Genomic DNA, 22,090 nt, shown 5'->3' with positions numbered 1-22,090 from the left:
AGTATTTTAAACAACACACTGAAAAAAAAAACCTGTTAATCCAACGCTTACTTCAAAAAGTAAAATACAAAGTGTACAAAATGTATGCATATATATGTGTATGTGTAAATTACATATATAAATAATTGTAGGGTATGTATGTATCTAGATAGAAAGACAGTGTATACTATATATATATATATCATACACACATACACTGTATACATATACTCTAATAATCATTGATTTATGTGTGTGTGCACACATATATATAATATATATATAATTCTCAGACTTTTATATATATATATATATATATGTCTGAGAATTATTACAGTCCACAGAGACATGAAAGTGGTATTTTGAATGTTTCTTTTTAAAGATGTGACTCTCCATATCTATGAAAGCCCTCTTTTCTTGACCTTGTAGGACTGGAGATTATCAGTAGGAGGAATTTCAGCATGTTGAATTGGGAATTGTTTTATGATGACATATCCATTGCCTCCAGGTCCACCTGAAATTCCAACTCTGACCCCCTCCTGTCTCATAACTTTTGCTGAAGGCTATTGCTTAACTCTTCATGGGCTAAAGCTAATTAAACACCAAAATTAACACATTTGAGTTTGTCTGCAAGGTGCTAATTCACTCTGTCATGTGAAAATTAAAAGCATTGTTTAACAGTCAAGCCCTGTTGTGAGAATAAGTGAAAGCAGCACAAGTGAAATGATGATCAATTGAAAACAGATTCTGTTGTTTTCTTGGAGAACAACTTGTAAAGAAGTGGTTTAAATGCAGATAATAAAACATACACACATACAGCATATTTGTCAGATTCCAAATGACTGCTCTTTTTTGCACTATAAAGTCTCTTTTTAAATGTGATGTGTATCAAATTTTAACTAATTGTGTGCATCATCCTCATGTGGTTGGTTATGTGTGCCCTAATGAATAAAGCATGTGGAGAACATGGTAGGATGTGGAGAGTGTAGCAATGCAATTTTTACATCCATTACCCCATTCTCTATACTCACACATTTTGTCTCAATTTCAATTGTTGTTATTTTAGGATTTATTTTTATGTTTATTACCATCACGGCCGTGAACATATTTGCTTCATATTCGAAACGATTAAAAGTTTAGTGGCAGTAAACAAAAGAAACGTTGGAAGTCATCAAATTTAACATGCAACTTCCCATTTCACAGCGTAAAAAGTTGTGACACTGATAGTTCTTGCTGGACCGCATTTTAATTTCTCGAGATATGTCATTAAGCTACTTTTCTACTAAAGTATTCTGTGTAGCCCTGGACAATTCACGAAGAATACTGACATGCCAAAAATACTTCACAAATTGCCATTGAGCGTTTCTACCATATCTAAAATGTGAAAAAAAAAAAAAACAACGCTAAACGAATAAGACAAAACTTTTTCTTTTTTTTTTGGCTTTTATGCTAAAACACACCCTGCATAACTTAGAATCTCCCCGTTGAGTCTCAGACCGGTGTCGGAGATGACTGTCCTGCATACTGTCGAATGACATTTGTATCTCACATACACTTGTCAAAATACTATAAATTAACAGATGTTATAGGATTGCCCGAAGGCTGCGAGTTTATCCCAAAAAGTTTTAATTTAACTCACCACCACAGTCCAATAATGTTTACTGGACACAGGAGAATAAAAAACAGTGCAGGTTGAGTTCTGGAGAGAAGCAGCATCACGACTACAAAGACACTATTCCTGACCAAAGTAATTTTAGATCGATTCGGATATTTCGGAGCTCTGGCACTGTCCAGAGACGGTGTCTTGTGCAGTGGGAGAAACGACAGAAGCTGTCAAAAGGCCTCTTTGAAGTGCGACTCAGAAGTACCTCGGTGAGAATTGAAGAGTTCGGTGAGTCAGCCTGTCCCAGAAGAAGAAGAGATTAACGGAGAAACAGAACATCTTCCTGACAGCCAAATGACAACCGCGTCTGCGACGCGCTCCTTAAAGAATGAACAGTCAAGTCCTGAGTCAGAAGTCCCTCATTCCAAAAAAGAGCAGTTCTCAATCACGCAGCAGATATCCCTGTGCCAGAGGGCGGCGGATAGAAAAGAGACGATCTCCGCGTAGCGACTTCAACTGAGTCCCGCCACCTAAAGGACAGAGCTAAGTAATAAATAGTTAACAATGGGAGATGTTTCCATTTGTCTGTGACACGAGCCAGCATCCTAACAAAGTGCCATGCCGTGTGCAGCGGCTGCAGGTAGACGTCGAGTACATGTCACGAATGCAGTATCTCTAAAGGACGATTGGGGAGTTCTCTATGTCGAAAATAAATAAGTCGCTTTCTTCCAGACTTATAAAGAGCACTAAAACTTAATTTTGTCTCCCTCACACGCTCGCTCTTTCGCCGCCGCTCTCGCTCTCTAGCACACTGAGCTCCGTTCATCTCCCGCCCGACCTGACTTCGCTTACAGCCAAAAAATCACTGTCACTCAAACGCAAAAGGGAGAATAATTTGTAGGTGAAACAAAGACATGCGAGCTTGTGTGTGCGTGTGTGTGTGTGTGTGGTTAAGCTATTGGAGAAGAGAAAGAAACATTTCACATGCGTTTTGTTTACTGTAAAGAAATCAGAGCTCTCAGGAATGAGATGATCTCATTTCAGGTGCTGCGTATCAGACCGGCCTGATGGAGACGTTCAGAACGACTGTGGCTAAAAAAGAGAGCGAGATAAGCTAAACTAGAATATGGCATTTTGAATCTGCTTAGAAAGTGGCTCAAAGGAATGCAACCTGGCAGGGATCTTGTTTATTATTACAATGCAATGATGTCGTGCTACTCTGAAATACGTCTTAATACCTATTTATAATGACACCTATGACTGCAGCTGAAAAATTAGGCTCTGCCTGGTATGCGCTTCGGAAAACTGATGAGTGCTTAATGCATTTATTTATTATTCTTGACAGTTGCATTGACTTCGCTCCCCCATGAATCCTATGGAATTTAAAGTGTTTAAAAAAATAGACAAAAAAGATCGATCACAGTTAACCGTTTTTTATATTCATCCTTTTGTGTTGCTTTACCCTCTTTTATTTAAACAAACGGGTGCAATTGTCCAAAAATGGATATGGTTGAAAATGTAAATTTAGGACAATGGCTTGGGATGTGTTTATGTGAATCACACGTTGTAGGTGGTAAATTGATGTAGTGGTTAGTTAATGCTCATAGCTTCAGATTTCCTGGGTTTGAATTTCTGCCCAGTAACTATCTATCTTGACCAAATGAAATACCGGTGGAAGAGTGAAAGAGTTTAGGGGATGAGGGAATAGATGTGTTTTGGGACTGAATGCAGAAGACCTACAATATGATCAGGACATAATATCAGAGGAGTGGAGGAACAATGTGATTATACCCATTTATAAGTGTGGAAGCTATAGATGGATATGATGACGCATACAATGAAAGGGATTTAGAAATAAGGCTTAGGGAGAATACCACCATAGGGGAGGAGCAGTTTGGTTATATCCCAGAGAAAGGAACAGATGATGCAGTTTCTGAGACAGCTCATAGAGGAACATTGAGAAAAACAGTTTTTTTATATGCTGTTTATTTATCTGGAGAAGGTTTATGATAGAGTGCCACATCCAGAGGTCTGGGGGTGCATGAGAGAGAAAGGAGTAGCAGAGATGTTTGTGATGATGAGCCAGGATACGTATGAAGGAGTGAGAACCCAGGCTAGATGTAGTGTTGAGATTGCAGAAAAGATCCCAGTTAGAGTAGGTCTGCACCATGCAGGGATCTTCTTTATATCCCTACCTCTTTGATCTGGTTATGGATGTGTTGACTCATGGGATAAAAGACCAATCCCCAGTGACATGGTGTTATGTAGCACCAGAAAAGAGGAAGTGGGGAGAAAGTTGGAACATTGAAGGAGGGCATTGGAAGACAGGGGAATGAAAATAAAAGAAAGAAGGAAGAATATTTGAGATTTAGGATTCAGAAGTTAGCCTGTGGGGAGAGCTACTGAAAAGAGTGCATAAGAAGATCTAAGATCAGTGGTAGCCCCAATATGGAGAATTAGATGTAGAGATAAACAATAGAGTGGAATGTGGTTGGAACGATTGGAAGAAGGTTTCAGGACTATTGTGTAATGGAAGACATAAGGAGAAGGTTAAAGGTAAAATTTATAAGACAGTGCTAAAACCAGCAATGATATGTGGAGCTCAGACATGGGATGTAAAGGGAGCTCAGGAAAAGAAGTTAGATGTGACAGCAACGAGAATGTTGAAATAGATGTGTGGAGATACAAAAAAAGAACAGAATTAGAAATGAGACAATCAGACGTACAACAAAGGTAGGAGAGATATATAACAAAGTAGTGGTATGGACATGAGATGAGGAGAGACAATGAGTATGTGCACAAAAGAGTAATGGAAGTGGAAATATACAGTAGGGGAAGAGAAAATGAGGGAGGCCAAAGGAAAAATGTTTGACTGGGGAGAATGTGTACGACTGAGTTGTATGGAAAAGTCTGATCAGGCACATCAACCCACACAGAAGTGGGAAAAATTTAAGAAGAACTGTCTATATTGAACATAATGATTATCCCTACATTTGCACAGGCTTTTCCTTTTCAATAATTGCATGTTGTGTTATTTGATTACTGTAAATTGGACCCATGCAATTGAAGATGGTAGCATGAATGAGTACACCTTGAGACTGAAGGGCATCCTGCCCATGGTTGGTTCTAGTCTTGCAGAAAATGCTGCCAAGATTAGATTAGGTGGACTTTATTATCCCAGAGGGAAATTTGTTGGCAGCAGAAAAGTACAAAACATAAAGCAATTTTACAAAGATACAAGAAAACAGTCAAAGACAACAACTAAAAACTACTGTTATCATAAGTATACATGCTCAGGATTAGTACAAAGAAGAAGAATTATGTATAACTATACATAAAGTTAAAATGTACAAATCAGTAGAATCTCTAAAAGTAACAATCCAAAATGCTTATAACTTTAGAAATAATAGATTTCTTTTTCTGTTTACCCTTGGAAACCTGAATCTGCAGCCTGATAGCAACCGTAGAAATCTAGGAAAAAGTGAAAGGTGACTGCCTGACAGAACTTAGTTGACCTTCTTTCTAATCTGTTTCTGATACAGCTCAGTGACAGAGATGGATAATATTGTACTTTCCAATGGCACTCATCTGGATAAGCAGGTTATAAAAGGATAATAATTGATAATGATTAATTAATTTCATGTATATAGTAATTTTCTAACTATTCAGAGTGATTTACATTGAAGGTGGGGAACAATTTCAACCACCACCAAAGTGTAAAATCCATCTGGATGATGGGGCACCATAGTCTTGAGCCAGTACGTTCACCACACATTAGCTGCTAAGTGGTGAAGTACTGAGAGAGATACCCAGTTAGATACAGGTGATGGTTATGGGAGTAGAATTGATAAGGCCATGGTGATGATGAGCAATTTAGCCAGGACATTGGAGAACACAGTACTGTTTTTGGAAGATGCCCAGCGATTTTTTTTTTTTATGACCACAGAGAGTCAGCACTTTGGTTTTATGTCTCACCTGAAGGATGGTTCCAGTTTTTACAGAACACACAGACCATAGGGAAAGTGCCACCTAGGCCTCAACAACACCTCTTTCAGCAACAATCCATATTTTCCTTATTGGTCTCCCATCCACGTACTGGCTGGATTCAGATGGATTACTTCTTCTGAAGTACAGGTGGTATGGTAAGTGCTTCTGTGTAACAGCTTCAGATTCCTGGGTTTGAATTTCATCCTGGTCAGCTTCTTTAGTGAGTATTATTATTTTCCCTACATCTACACAGGTTGATGGGAGCACAAATGAGAATGACTTGAAACAGACTGGTATCCTGTCCATGGCTGGTTCTAGTCTTGCAGGCAGGTAAATGGACACTACCTCCCAGGGACACTCAACTCAGTGAGCACATTATAAAATGAATGGATGGAAAATAGGTGGACAAATGTTATCAGATGCATGCTCATCTGATGATCACCTAAGGAACCATAAAAACGGCTTCTAAATTCACTACAGACCATAAGTAAACATTATGAGAAGGACTTACAAGTTATAGTGTGAACTGATCAAAGGAACAAATGCCAATAATAATAACAGAACTAATTGAGGGTACTTATGCCGCACTCTGTGTCAAGTAAATATCAAGGGGAGTTATTGTTAAGCTGAATAATGCACTTGTAAAGCCTCATCTGAAACATTTTGTGCATTTTTAGCTTCCATATTTCAAAAAAGATATAAGAGAATACAAAGGTAAGTAACCCTATTTCAGTACAGTGGGGTATGGTTTAAGCAAGCAGAGGTTAACAGCAGGCATGAAAGAAGTATTTACAATTATGAAGGAAATTAGTGTGCCAGCTGCCAGCTTAAAGTTAGTTTCTCATCTAAACTACAGGCACAGATGGATGCTGTTTAGGGATTGATTTCTGACACTTTTTCAGAAATTTTTGTAATATGTTGAATTATTTATCAGGTAGTGTGGGATGTACTTTGAAGATATTCACATGTTGACATGATGACAATTTATAAAAAGTAGGTGAATAGGGACGGACTAACTTGGGCTTAAATGGCCTGTTCTTTTCAAAATTATTCTTAAGTTCTTGTGTTCTAAATCTAGTTATTCCTACTGCAGTACAGAGAAGGATTCTCTCTTTTCTCTCTTGGTAGTTAAAGCACTGTATAGTATAAACATGAAAAAAATGTGAATTGTATCTAAGCCAAAACCTTGCTGAACAGATTAGGCAATGAACAACCCTCCATTCTATCTACCTTCAAGCCAAGTAATAGCCTGTAAGGGCAATAAAGGGTTTTACAGAAGAGATTATAAACAATCATTTTTTTTTCATAGGCCCTCTCCATAGTCAACATCACCCCAAGGGGCTAACCAAATACAAATACAGAGGAAGGGAAAGACATGGAAAAATATTCTTCATGTGAAAGCAACACAATTTACTTGTTTTGGCCCCGATTCTAAGCACATCTTCTGATACAAGTATAACACTGTGGCATACCTTCAGAATAGCATTTGTTGGTAGCTTATGTTTTTAGTGCCCTCGTGTACCATGCAACCATAAAAAAATAACATATTGAGATTACTTTAAATATTACATTAAAGTAGAATATAAAATTGTATTTTCTTTTCATTTTACCACTTGCAGCTGAAGCACGCTTAGTGCTGTCTGAGATCTGGGAATGGGTGTGATGTCTGCAGAAACTGGAAAAAAACGAAATGATGGCACACGTGCTATGAGTGCCTGTTTTGAATAAATTGCTTTGAACCATATTATCAATTCCATTTGGAGTGTGAAAATGTTGGGGACAGAAAATGGTTATCTCATTAAATATTTTTGAAATGTAGGAAGGAGGTGGGGATTTGTAATTTGCACGTCTCTAAAAGGAATAAAGTATAACCACATGGGTACATTTTCTTAAATAAAAAGGTGTGATGGAAGCTAAGAAGGGCTGAAGGTAGTAAAAGGTAATAGATAAGCCTTGCTGCTTCCTTACGTTACTTCATTTCAAATGAGAAAGAGTTTACTGCAAGTACTAGGCAAACAATATGCCCTACCAGATAAACTGTTTTACTATAAAGCAGAAGGCTGCAAACTCACCCACCTCTACAATTTAGAAATGGCAGTTGATCAGGAGCTGGGTGGGAGTTGCCCCATGATGTAGTTTCCTAGCTCTTTTCATTGTGCTCCAGTCTCCTCTACTTGCTGGCCAACTGTTGTACTACTAGCCAGTATTTATTTATATATTTTTTTATGTTTCCTTTAAATAACGTTCACCACTTATCAAGGCTAGGATGTTGGCCGCCTCTAGGAAGGGTGACTGAGATAGGTGACTTTAAGGGGGGTATTTTTGGTGTTCTTTTTTCTGTCTCTTTGATGTTACAAAGAATTTTAACACATTTTCATGTTTTGTTATGTATCAATTGAATATGTTTAATAAAAAATTGACTGCAATTCACTTACCCTGTCAGTACCCATATTGTAAAAAAAAAAAAAAATACAGTAAGTGTGTGTCTGCAAATTTCATCTATTTCTGGACTAATAAAGCACCATAGTATACTCCCCAGAACAGAAAAGTTCTCAGTGGTGTGAGGGCATGGACTGGATTAAAATGGACTAGTAAATCTTTATATTGGTAAAGATCTTTAGATCTCCTCTAGCAAATAAGGCATATCTCTTATCGTATAGCATCATTAGTGAAAGCTCTGAGTCTTATTAAGTCAAACTGATGGAAAAAAGTGCAGGCTTTGCAAGGAATTTACAATTTCACAGGAGATAACAGTGACGCACTTGACATTACTGAGTGCTTCATGTTGAAAAAAGTTAAAATGATCAGATTCAGCATATTCAGATTATATATTATGAAACAATACAATGTGATAATGCCCAAGGGGGTAATTCCATAATGAATGCACTTACTGAACATAAAAATGCTTGACCCTCCTCTATGTATGTATGTATGTATGTGTGCACACATTTAGTGTGCCGTCTGCATGTACATTTACATGTGTATGCGTGTGCATGTGTTTATGGACAATGCACATAACATCACTTTTCAAATCTGATTTTACCTCATCCAGCTTAAAATCCTTCAGTTTCATGTTGATAAAACTGTAAGTGATTTATTTGATTTATATTGCTGTTAAGCATGCTATTCTTTGTTATTTTCGTCTATAACATCAAAGAGGAATTATGAAAAATTATGTGGCGTGACATCAAAGGTACAATTTTTCAAGTTTCTATTTAAAAGACAAAACTGATCTTGCAATATTTTACATGCACATTGCTGATGCCGTGGGGTGCAAGTTGAAGTGGTGTCGGATGACTTTAGCCTTGTAGGTTTTCTAACATATTAGTTAATAAATGGACAACTGAGAGTGGAGGATGGTAGAAGGCATATCAAATTCCACATAACATAACATTCTCAAACCTGCTTAATCCAATTCTGGGTCATAGAGGGTTCGAAGCCTTTTAAAGCAGCATTTGGAAAAAGGCAGGAACCAGCCCTGGCCAAATTGCCAGTCCATCGCAGAATTCATCCCCACACATACATAAACCCACACATTCACAGGGTCTAGTTTGATTTACCAAGTAATCTAACCATCACATCTTGGATGATATACTATTTGAGAAAAACTAGAGTACATGGACGAAAGCTAATGAATATACAGGGAGATGTCCAAACTACATTTTAATTCAGTAACACTACCCTTTGTGCCACAGTGCTGTCCCATATCTGATCCAATTTTGGTATCACGTTTTTAGGTAATTTGGTTGAAAAGGACAATTTATATGTAGACTTAGGGTAATTATTGTCACATGTACAGAATACAGTAAAATTATTATTTCTTTGAGCTAATCAACATGCATCACGTCACAACACTCTCCAGCACCATGATTAATGCATATACAGTAGCTACATTACCTCAAAGCTTCTGTTGTCCTTACTTGGACAGTCTTTGAATATATTTATATACTGACAAGGACTATCAAAATAATCTCAGATTTTTGTTCCATTGGCAAGCAATGCATTAATGCCCAGGGCATGCTTTATGTTTAGATATATTTTAAAAATAGACAGAAAATCAGTTTAAATATTTAATATCAAATTTTCAAACCCCAACTGAAAATACGTGTGATACTTAAACATCAAACATTTTTTCACAGATGTCTTGTTTCCGAATACTGGAGCGCCATGGAATCAATCTGATTGTTACCATGTGCACCATTGTTCTTTAAAAATGGAGCTGTATTTGGTGTAATATTTATTGAACAATGGACTAATACTAAATTTCTCATGGCAGATACAGTAAACAATTAAAACTGTACATTTGCATGAAATTAAGAAATGTATTTCCGTGTATTTGGTGCCTTCAAAGATGCCATCCATGATTAAAGGTTTGAGGCAATGACAATGCTAATGAAAAAGTGAAGAAGAGGCTACAGTTGTAGAATTGACACTGACTCAAGAAGGGTATATATTCTCTAGTTTCTGAGGCATAAAACTATGACAGATATTCTTCTACATCTCAATAATGTGCACTTTGATAAATAGCAATCACCCCTGGGCTGATATAGTATTTTAATATGCAAAGACATATCGCAGTGCAAACAAGCCCAACAGTTTGCACATGAAAGTGTGATGCATTTTAGTATTGCTGCACTAACCTTTGTCATTTTCAAAATACAAACTATATAAAATCAATGTACAATAATCCATATTAATGGTGCTGGGCAGACTTGGTGTCTAAACACATTATTCAAAGACTTTGTACTGTTGCAGTGGTTACTGTTGCAACCTCAGATGTCCAGGACCCCAGGTTTAAATTCTGGTCTGGTCACTTCCTTTGTGGAATTTACATTTTCTCCCTGTGTCTACATGGGTTTTCCAGCTTACTTCATATATCACAAATGCATGTAGGTTAGTCTAAATGACAGCTCTAAATTAGCCCTGTTTGAGTGAATATGCCCTGCAGTGAACTGTCACGCTGTCTAGGGTTGACTCTTGTATTGCACCTAATGGTGTTACCCATACTCCTAACCTACTGTACATAAGCTGGTTAAGGTAAAATAACTGGACAGTAATAATAATAATAATAATAATAATTCTTTTCATTTATATATTGCTTTTCTCACCACTCAAAGTGCTTCAGTGAGTGGGGAGCCACCTCAACCACCACTAATGTGTAGCATTCACTTGGATGATGTAACCACAGCCATTTTTGCATCAGTACACACACCACACATTAGCTGTTAAGTGGTGAAGTGGTGAGAGAGATGGACATTTAGAGACAATGGATGATTAGGGGGACCAGAATGACTTAGCCATGGTGGGCAATTAAGCCTGGACATCGACATTCACCCGTAGAAAGTCAAGACCTCAGTTCTATGTGTCATTCAAAGAACAGCTCCATTTTTGCAGAGCCCCTAATCACTGCACTGGGGAATTGATCCTCACAAACACCTCTTCCAGCAGCAATGCAAGCTTTTCCTAGATGATCTCCCATCCAACTACTGGCCAGGCTTCAGGTGGATGATCTGTTCTGAAGTGCACGTGGTATGGCTGCTGGCCATACAGTAGCAATATATTATTTCAGTCTTTTTTAATCTTGGGACATGAGTAGTAAAATCATGAACTTAATTTACTAATTTGTAAAGAACCAATCAAAAGGAATTAGCAGTGCTTGCTAGGGGAAGACTGTTGCGATTTTTGTCGTAAACTACAGATTTGAAAGATTTCTTCTTTCTAGAGTGTCTATTAAAGACTGGGTCAGATGTGATGGCTCATTTACTTTCATTCTGTTGGTTACATAATACTACATAATACAGTACTTTGCATTGTTGACATCCAAGGGAATAACAGGCTCAAACAAAAATAATCTTTGGGGCACCAACCCGGCTGACCCTGTTAACTTAACAGTCTGAACAACAGGAAAAATAAATGGTGGCCATTGGAATAACATAGCCTGTACAATTATGGCTATTATATACAGAATGTCATCTAAAGGTTATAGCACTCCTTTGCTCTGATTGCTTTGGACAAAAATGACGGTTGCTTGTAGAAGGTCATTTTTTTTATGGTGCAGTGACTGCAAGTGGCAGAGTCAGTTGCCCTCACTGGGCAGTTTCTCTGTACTGTGCGGCAGTGCCCCCTCTTGACCTGGGGTGGTATCACATACCTGGGAAGAAATTGCATGCATAATAGCATATATGGAAAAGAAAATGACAGATATATAGTACAGAGATGATGACAATTATTGCCTGATCCACACAAACTATTATGAGTATATAATTTAATGGGCCCTGCTCATTCTAGGACTTTGCAACAACAATTTTATTTCTTGTCCAAAATCACACAAGGAATGCCTCAATGGGCTTTAAGGGGCCATTTTTCCGACAACTGTCCTGAACTTTAACTCTCTAAGAAGACAAGATAAAATCCTTGTAGGAAAAAAAAATAGGGAAAAATCTTAAATAAGGTAATTCAGAGAGCGGCCCCCTTCCAGGTAGGATGGGCAAACAATGGGTTTCAAAAAATGGGGTAAAACCAACACACAAAAGAGAATCCAAGTAATCTGATTCACTTTTTCTTTTTTATGTATTTTTCAGTCTCTGTTTGACAGAAGCTTTGGAAGTCAGTGTTTGCTGTATTGTCTAGTGAGATGCAGCAAAACCTATGTATTTCTGACACAAACACATTCAGATGGATTCCCTCTAACATAGTAGGTAATGTTCAGAATAGCTTTGCCTCCATCAGGCGTGCTTTTGGCTGAGCAAAGGTTCATTGCAATCCCACTCTATACAGACTAAAGAGGCAGGTTGAAAAGGCTGGCCATCCAATTTGATTATCTTATTTGGTAGTTGCCAAGGAGAATGCTCTGTGCTCAGGGATATGCAGTGTGAGGAATGCACATGAGCGGTGGTGAGAGCTACTAACAGATAAAGAGAATGTACTGAATGTATAGGAACGGAAGATGGCAAACGTGATGTTTTTCTACCGATAAGATTATATAATGTGTGTGTGTGTATGTGTTTATTATTTAATAAATAAATGTGTACAACATTCTAAGGGTAAGGCAAAGCAAGAAATCTGCTCCATCTTTTTAAGTATGTTAAACTGTGGGTGGCTAGCCCACTTGCACACAAAATAAATACCTCATCTCCTCTCTTTCTCTCTGTCTCAGCCTTGGACTACACTTCTCTAGTAAGAGTGTGTCCTGCTATCTAATGACCTGGAGGGCTTTATTCTGTAGTCCTCACCATTAAGATCTTGAACAATATGTTACCTTTGTCTTTTGCATGGTCCTTTGGCCTCTTTTCAACCATCCATTATCGCCTAATCCTGGCTACTGTAATTGTGGAATCTGCTCAAACATCCTTTCAGTTGGCACCCTCTTTCTCTTGTACCAGTACTCCTGCTTCCATCCTACTGGCTTCTAACATCTCCTGCTTCCCTGTTATGGCATGTGAAGTTGCCAGTGTATTTCTGCCTGGGTGTGTCTCTCTGGTTCTTTCTCATAAATCTTATTTATCCTTTTCTGGGACAACACCTTGCTATTTAGAAAGCCCTTCATTATACATATCATTTGTTCACGATATAAGCTTGTAAAGATACTGTATGTTCAACTTGTACATCCCATCTATCATATTGTTTCTGCTTTAAGTCATAAAACTTCTATCTAAACATCTATTTTGACTATACTAACTGTGCTCATAATAACCATCTTTTAAAAAGTATTATCTACTGAATCTAATTGGGCAGCGAAGTGGAATATAAAATTAGAAAAGTATTGATGTTGTGAGCACTTTTCATTTTTGCACATTCTTATGAGCCCTTTTGGCAATAAAAGGACATTTTTGATAGCTGTTTTGTAGAAAAAGGCTCTAAAAGTAAAGCCTCATGGACTGGTAGCAAGAATAAGGAGCCAAGGACTCAAACACCAGGTCTTTCTTTCATTCCTCTGGTGTATATAGTTTCATTTGAAACAAGAAAAACATGATCTTGAAACCTGCCCTGCTTGAGTAGTGGAATGCTATATTTATTTAATTTTAATATATGTAATCCTATTAAAATACTCTTTAGTAATCTTAAACACGGTTTCTTGGGACACCAGTATTATTCAAAGAATGTCTGGGAAATGCTTTAAAGGTACAGTACAAAAATATTATACATTTCTACTTTTCTGTCTATCTGAGAAACAAACATGTTTTTATTATAAATGTGTGTTAATACAGTGTACAAAAATTCCTCCTGGACATTTCTTTTATACTTACATTTCACTGTACTGCCAGTTTTGCAATGAAAGACCCCACAACGTTTTCCAAATTGCCAGCAAAGGCTCCTTAATCAAGATTTTGTATTACAGTGTGCTTCAATGCAAGACATTCTGTTCCCCTCTAGTCGTGTCAACATTTAGTCTCCAAAGGCAATGATCCAGGTCTCTAAAAGAATATATGAAGTAATAAAAGTGTGATAGAATTGACTAGGCGTGAGTGGCTATGCACAGAGTATGGCCCACATACTGTGACTGTACCTAAGGGTACATCCTGAGAATATCTCTTATCTTTGCTCATTTAAACAGTTTCCCCATCATGTGCACTGCTTATTCGCTTGAGTGACTATTTCTCCTCCTACATTTACTACAACTACTTATTACCTTTTAAAGCTACTAAGAAAAGTTTAACTTGGTTCCAAGTTACAGGGGAAAAAAAAGTATGAAACAACCTTGTGTTCATTTCTGATGCCTCTTGGTTTTTCCTTTAAAATTAAAGGTTGACATTGCAATTTTATCAGCAGATCATTTTTAAGGTTAAAGTACATTTGTAATGTGCTGTAGAAAGCAATCTGCCATATTATGGAAATAATAGGGTTGTGTATTGCTGCACAATTATCTACCTAATAATTACAGCAGGTAAAAAGTAGTGTTTCATTTCTAGTATATAGTGTGCATAAATGCATTTCTACCAACTGTTTAAATACTGAACACAGTTGGTTGATTAATAAAACCATTCATTATTTTGCATTTTACACATAATAAGATGATATGTACTCAGTAAATACACAGTTATCTGCATAATATGTATAGAAGGCTTCTATATGGTCCCAATGAAAACTGAATTCAGTCATGTTTCAGTAGTCAGAGGCTGTGGCCGGGTGCAGGAATGAGAGGTCTGGATGCACTGAGGAAATTTTTGGGTGCCAACCAAGTCATCCCTATTATTGTCCGGAGACAGCAAAATCAAAATGAAACAAAACGAAAAATAAAGCTTGTAAGCATGTGTCCCCTAAGCATGAATTCACAAAAGAACAGAGGTTGCAGTTGTTGTAGTGGAGCTCTCCCTAGAGGGTTGCTCTGGCCAGTAATGACTCCATCTTCCCAGGATGCCTGGGTTTTTATAGCGGCTAAGCCGGAAGGCGCTGGGTTAAAAGCCTTCACTGGGTGGCTTCTTAGCACTGTTGGAAAAGAAAGATATGACAGCATTAACAGCAGCGCCCCCTCTTGTCTCGGAGGGTAATTACATACCTTCAATATGTCAGCGAGGAGGTCTTCCAACACATGTGTGACAAGGCTTAGCATTTAAAGTAGAAAACAATCCATTTGGCTTAGACAACGTCCTCTGCACTTTTCAGAGAAAATCAATGGATGAAGAATTTATATTTTTTCTTTAACAAAACACAATATTTTTGCACTTCAGTCAAAAAATTCAGGTAACTCTTTTTAACATTTGCTAAATGATCATTTTTATCTTTATTGGTCCCAACAAAGTTACTTATTGATAAGTGGAAATTCCTTTTACCATCATAAAGTTGGTAAGTCGATCAAATAAAACTCAAACACCTTAATCAGGATTACTTGATATGGCTGAATATTTTGCAGTGGAGGTTTCAGAACCACTTACCTTTTTATGCTATGTGTCACTGACATCTTTTACCTGCTGGCACTGTAAAGCCGGTAATGCATTATTGTTTTGTAACTTGGTAGGCCCTTTGAAGCAAACTAATTGTACCTGTGACCTTTGCAAATATCCAGAGGGAAGATGCATGTTTCCTCCAGATAAATTACCTACAGATCTGATGCCGTGATTCTCCCCAAAAAAGGCTTCAGTTGAACAGTGTAATCAGCAACAACTAAATGTTAGGTAAAATTGGCTACCATAAGAAAACTGATTTCCTGTTTTTGCTGAAAAATGGTTAGACCTGAAACATTCCACTAAATGGTATGAAAGAAATAAATGTTCATCTGTTTTACTTTATTTTTATATAGTCAGTTTATACACATGATAGATTTCTGATTAAGGTAAGGTCATATTTCCCATTCTTTTATACATTTTATTGATAATTTGTTAGACATCACAATAGACAATACAGTACCAAAGATCACACTCTGTGTAAATACAGAACAGTTACCATTTTCTATTATGACATGTTTCATAGGAGAGGCTCATGAGACTTTATAGCCAGTTTGTAGTCACACAAATTAACAGGTTTTAGTACAGCAAAAAGATAAACAAAAGTCTATGGATGAACATGGTATTTCACTTAGACTGAGGCAAAAATCCATATTTTTAGAAGAAATCCTTCTAACTCTATTAGGCCTCTTAGTAATGGAATGTATGTCAATATATTATTTATCAGAAGTCTTAGAGATGCGGGAAGGGTCAGTGTTCAGTGTCAGCTGACGATGAGTCTAACTTGGTCCTGCGTGCCAGCAGCCATACCACCTGCACCTCAGAACAGGTAATCCACCTCAAGCTAAGTGTGTTTAGGCCTCAACAGTTCTTGGATGGGAGACCAACCAGGAAAGCTTGGTTGGCTGCAGAAAGAGGTGTTAGTGAGGCCATCGGGGTTGGGTGCTTACCCTGTAGTCTGTGTGTGGATCCCAATACTTCAGTCAGTGATGAGGACATTGTGCTGAAAACAATGGTGCTGACCTTTGTATGAGACATGCAACTGTGATTTAAACTCTCTGTGGTCATAAAGATTCCTGGGCATCTTTCAAAAAGAGTAGGGTGTATCCCAGTGTCCTGGCTAAATTGCCTCACATGGCCTGGTCATTTTTCACCTCTCTTACCTCTTCACCATCTAATGGTGGTTAAAGAGATTTCCCACTATCTTGGTAGAGTGCTATTTAAGTATAATTAATTATAAGCGTGGAGGTGTGTGTAAGTGTGGCTTTTAATTAATTGGCAATTTGTTCATGGCTGCTTCCTGCCTTGCAACCCAGTAATATTGGGAAAGGCCCAATATTCATTTTTTTAACATCCCATAAAATCTACTTGGAATTATTTCCACACTGATAGGTGGCCTCACTTTCTAAAGTATTTTTTTGGGTTAGTGGTATTTTATTTACGTTGCCCTATAAAAATTCCAAAATTGTGGTTCTTTGCAAGTTCTGTTTTAGAGATAGTGGATTGTACTGAGCTTCATACAATGAACTGAATATACCAAAAGAACCTGTAGAAACCTGCAGAAAAAATAGCAGCAATAGTCACCTTCAAAGTAATCTCCTTCTGCAGATAAGCATTAAGTTAGACGATGTCTCTATTGCTGAAAAAATACCAGGAATTCAATTTCTGGAATACCCTTGAGTTCCTTTCTCACGTTACACTGGATATCAGAAATGTCTGAACATCTTCATCCTTTCATGGCAGTTTCTACTGTACTTTTAGAAAGAGCCACAAATTACAATGGCGAATAGGGTGGATGATCTAATTTGGTAATTGATTTCTTAGCCAGAAAGTCACAAATACTGAGTGCATCATGGCTAGCGCAGCAAAGTGGAATATAAAATTAGAAAAGTATTGATGTTGTGAGCACTTTTCATTTTTGCACATACTTATGAGCCCTTTTGGCAATAAAAGGACATTTCTGATAGCTGTTTTGGATGAACAATTTCTAGTATCATCATTCATGTCTTCTTGTCCCCTTTGAACATTTTATACCACTCAAAGACACTTGACTTTTTCATAGCATCCTCACCATACTCCACTTTCAACAGCTCAAACGTTTCAGTAGCACTTTGTGGCATGAGTGACACTAAAAGCCCATTCTTGTAATTAAGTTGTCACACCTTGTACATTGGATAATCTAACATTGCCATTATTTTTATTGCTAAAGGTTTACAGTGTGCATTCCATGATTAGTAATTTTATTATGATACACAATTCCAACATTGGACTAATCAGTCATTCAGGACTAATCACTGTATATATTAAAATCACTGTTAGCTTTATTTCAATACTGCTAGCTTCCATGGTTTACTGAAACAAATTATTGTATCACATACACATATCGTCATGTCATGTAATGGATATCACACCCTTGGTCATTGACCCCATATTTGAAAAGATATTTTTTTGAACTGTGTTGTCCAACCTCTTCAACATTTGAATAGGTTTGAAGAGGATTATGGGAGATGTGTCTCCAAACTCTTTCTAAAATTTTAGCGTTTCTTCCACACAGTTTTGAAAAGGGAATGGTGCTGAGGTTATTCAAGGGGCCTCATAGATTTAGTAAACTAGATTTGAACATTATAATATTAAAACAACTGTGATGTGAACATACAGCCCAACAAGCTCAACCTTACTACTCATCTAGATTGTCCAAAATAACATCAAGTCGAGATTTGAATGTCCCTATAGTCCTACTCTCCACTATACTATTTGGTCATTTATTCCATGTATTTGAGGCCTGTGGCCAGTCGCTGTTATTGTCTGTGAGGAGTGTTTATGATCTCACTGAACCTGCATGGACTTTTCCTCAGATCAGATAATTTGGTTTTCATTGCAAATATGTGACTGTTAGGCAATTCTAAATTGGTTCCACAGAAACGTAGCGTCTCATCCGTAGTTGGCTAATACCTTGGTCTTGTTAAAATAAGTTATGACCACCTGTGGTGGGGTGGTTCCTGCCTCATGCCTGTTGCTGTAGAAATGGGCTCACCCCCAAATGACCCAGTCTTTCAATAACTCAGTGTTGGATAAAGTGGTTCCAACAAATAGATGGATTTGTAGATAAAGCAGTACATGCTACTTTGTAATATAATTAGATACAGTTAGCATTTTTTATTACTTCAAAACTGCTATATTCTCATAAAAATACTTTTATGCTTCTTTTCTTTCCAAATCAATGTAAAAAGCAGTGGAATAACCATCAATGATATGAAGTCATCGCTTCCTAGATCATTCATTCCAAAGCTTTCTCATTATATTTTTGGTGCACAAATTGATTAATAAAATACAACAAATCTTAGTAAATAAACATGCAAGTCCCATCTAGTTCACATTCAACTTCATCCATAATGCCTAAGCCCTCAAAATCAAAAATTCCAGAAAACAATTGCTGTTCTTGTTAAAGAAGTTGGCACTTGAATATCTTTAAAAGCTTGGCTGTGAATTTAAAACAGAGTCAGTTCTTCAATATTTCCCTTGGAGAGTTCAGTGAACTCAAAAGGAAGATAGATATTTCATTAAAGGCTTAACCCTTTGATATTCAGTTGCTTCTGTTATTCCTGCTATTACCTAATTGCAACAATTTACTGGTTTAAGTCTAGTTCAATAAAAATGGAAAGAATTTCATTTTAGAAACTATATTCTGTTTAGCTTAAAATAACAGAGACCAAAAAAAAAAAAAAACAATTAAATATTCAAATCTGGGTGGTACAGCGGAGCACCGGTTAGTGCTACAGCCTTAGAGTTCCAGGAGACCATGTTCAAATCCCATCTGCATGTCTTTCTTCTATTGAAAATCTGTGCTTTTCTCTACACTTTCAAAGATGTGTCAGTTAGGTTGATGGAAAACTCTGAGTTTACCTTGTATTGGTGACTGCATGTGAAAGTGCTTGGCAGAGGATTAACATCCTGCTCCAGCTTGTTTCCTGCCTTGTTCTGGAAGCTGTAAGGATACGCCCAGGCTATGCACATTCATAAACTGCACTTATTCTGTTTACAAGTAAATAGATGATTTTTATCCTGTATTTGTATTAGAATGCTAATTTTGTAATGGTCTGTAAATCAGGTTTTAGGAAGAAGACAAAGTTGCTTAAGGGGGCAACTGAACCCAGTCAAGTATTTGATCCAGTCAAGATTTATTTTTCACAATGCCTTTAATAAAGGTTTGATATTACATATGCACACTAGTAGATCATAAAAGTGTAATCCGCCTTAACAAAAGGACAAGAGTCTGTGTGCCTGTCTGGTTGTTATTTCTCTGTCATTCCAAGAGATGGCACATCACGAACATTAACATTGCTTTTATGAATTCCATACCAAATGATATATAACAGACATATACATTGCATTTGTCATTCCAACAGGTGGAGTATCACAAACATTAACACTGCTATTTACAAATCCCATACCAAATGGCATGTAACAGAGACGTATGGATTGCATTTGTCATTCTAACAGATGGTGCAGCACAAACACTGCTTTTAAGAATTCCAAGCCAAACAGCCTATAACAGAGACATATGCATTATATGGTGCATTGCAAACATTAACGATGAGATCTACATTGATTACTTAGACTTCAATCTGTCTTAGATGGGTAGCACAACTAGTACCTGAAAGTATAATAAAATCTAGCAAAGGTTCAACCCACATACACAGAAAACATAAGGGATAGGCTCCTGTCTCTTTTTTACCCGTATGAGGTAAAGCAGAAATAGTTACCTTTTGTTTAAGGTTCAAATATCTAGAATAATACAAATACCATATACATTGTAACAGAATAAGATGCTTCTCGCACCCTTACACCCTCAGACACCACGTCAGACACTAGGTAAAAGTCCAATAATTATATTTATTTTATAATAAAGTGCACAAAGCACCCTCTACTCCCAAATACTCCAAATAACAATGAACAATAACAAATCCTCCACTCCCAGACGCTTAGCCACCCTGCCTCCCAACTCAGCTCATCGTCTGGGAGCCCCCACAGTCCTTTTATATTCCCTGACCCGGAGGTGTTCCTTCCCAACAGTCCACAAGTCCTTATTCCTTCCGGGTCAGGGTAAATAATGTTTCTCACCCCGGAAGCCCGTCGCTCTTCCTATGACGAACTTCCGGGTCATAGGGCATGAAGAATTCTTCGGTCCTCCCTGCAGCTCCCTCTCGTGGCCCCATGGCATCCAGCAGGGCGGTGCACAAAAACTACATGGTCCATAATGCCCTGCTGGTCTTCTGGGGACCTCCATGCTGCAAGGAGGGCTCCACCTGGCGGCTTGGGGGTATTGGCCGGGGTACATGGCCGGCCATATCTTACAGTACTCCCCAGCGACGAATTATAAAGATTCGAGCGGCCTGCCCCGAGAGGGAAGTCTTCCTCCAAGAGGGCGCGTCATCCGGGATCTGACTGCGTTGCCCCTGTCCTCGAGCAAACCTTGGGGGACGGTGTACCTCCTGTCTCCCCGGGACATTGGCGCCACTCGTGACCCGGTCGCTGGCAATTGTAGCACCGACGCAGTCCTCCTGGTTGGCTCTTTTCCCAATACCTGAAACATCTCGGGAACTCGGTCAGCTCCACCCTTTCCCCCGCCAAGGAGGGTTTTCTGGCGCCTCGCTGCTCTCCGCCCTTTTCCCACCTTGTCAGGAGACCCACGGTGTATTTCGGGGATCTCCTGCTTACTCTGGGGTCGGCGCACAGCTTGAGTCTCTCTATTAGAGAAAGAGAGCCTCTTTGCTGTTTGCATGCCCGTTGACTTTAAAGAAACCAGAGGCGGCGTCTTCAGCACCGCGATCGCTCCGAGACAGCACTTTTCAGCTGCTCTGGTACGATCAGTGCTTCCACCGCCCTTCTGTCATCACACCACACTCGTTTGTAGGGCTCGTAGTGACTTGGCACCCGCTACTAATTAACCGCGGGCCCGCGTCACTCTGTGTCCCCTTATTCTGTCCGGTACCGTAAAACTCACCTGTACCGCCAAATCAATCATAATGGGAGACTCCTGACCAAATCGCCGTAGGAATTCATCCACCCTCCTTAAAGGCGCTTCGGCCGCTGCTCCCAGATCCCCAGTGATCTTCTTTATTGTCTCCACCACCTGTAAAATTTGTGCACGGGCTGAAGCAACTTTTCCAGCTCGTGCACGCCCAAAGTTACTTAATTCACCCGGAGGCATGCTCGAGCCATCATTAGCCTTACCCTCGGGTGGGAGCCAATAAACACGGCCGCTCCTGGCACGTGCTCAGACAGGTCCCGCAAGGGAGCCTGGGATTTGGAGTTCTTTTCGAGGACGCGGTGCCGCTTTTGGCTGACTGTGATCCGTCTGTATCAATTTATCGACGGACCGATCAATCATTTCCGGACCTCCTTACCTTTTGTAGGGATAGCGGTACTTCGATCGTCTCCCCTTTCCCCTTCGAAAAACTCAAGTCCGTCTTTTCTTGGGCGAAGCCACAAACAGCTGGATACGGAACGTCACCTTCCTGGAATCCCTTGTGGTAGGTCACGTGTCCCTCGCCGGCACCCGTAATGCGGAAGTGCTTCGGGTTACTCGTTTGCCTGAATGAGAGCGTGCCATCGCCTTCGGGTCTGTCTTCTGCCTCCC

The 22,090-nt window shown here is 38.6% G+C and overlaps 1 protein-coding gene across 2 annotated transcripts in view; it reads right to left on the bottom strand.

Moving 5' to 3' along the window:
• The window catches only part of wnt6b (wingless-type MMTV integration site family, member 6b), an 89,974-nt gene extending 87,373 nt beyond the window's left edge, over positions 1-2,601 (bottom strand). The window contains exon 1 of one of the 2 annotated variants that reach the window (XM_039757400.1): positions 1,848-2,601. In XM_039757400.1, the coding sequence (XP_039613334.1) occupies positions 1,848-1,921 (74 nt within the window). In that variant the 5' untranslated portion in view covers positions 1,922-2,601. Of the gene's footprint in view, positions 1-1,618 lie in introns of both variants that reach the window. The other variant, XM_039757399.1, reaches the window with a different exon arrangement.
• Positions 2,602-22,090: the final 19,489 nt, after the last annotated feature.

The sequence above is a fragment of the Polypterus senegalus genome, chromosome 6, assembly GCF_016835505.1.
Source record: "Polypterus senegalus isolate Bchr_013 chromosome 6, ASM1683550v1, whole genome shotgun sequence".
NCBI classification, from domain to species: domain Eukaryota; kingdom Metazoa; phylum Chordata; class Cladistia; order Polypteriformes; family Polypteridae; genus Polypterus; species Polypterus senegalus.
This window is presented reverse-complemented; position numbering and strand designations above follow the sequence as displayed.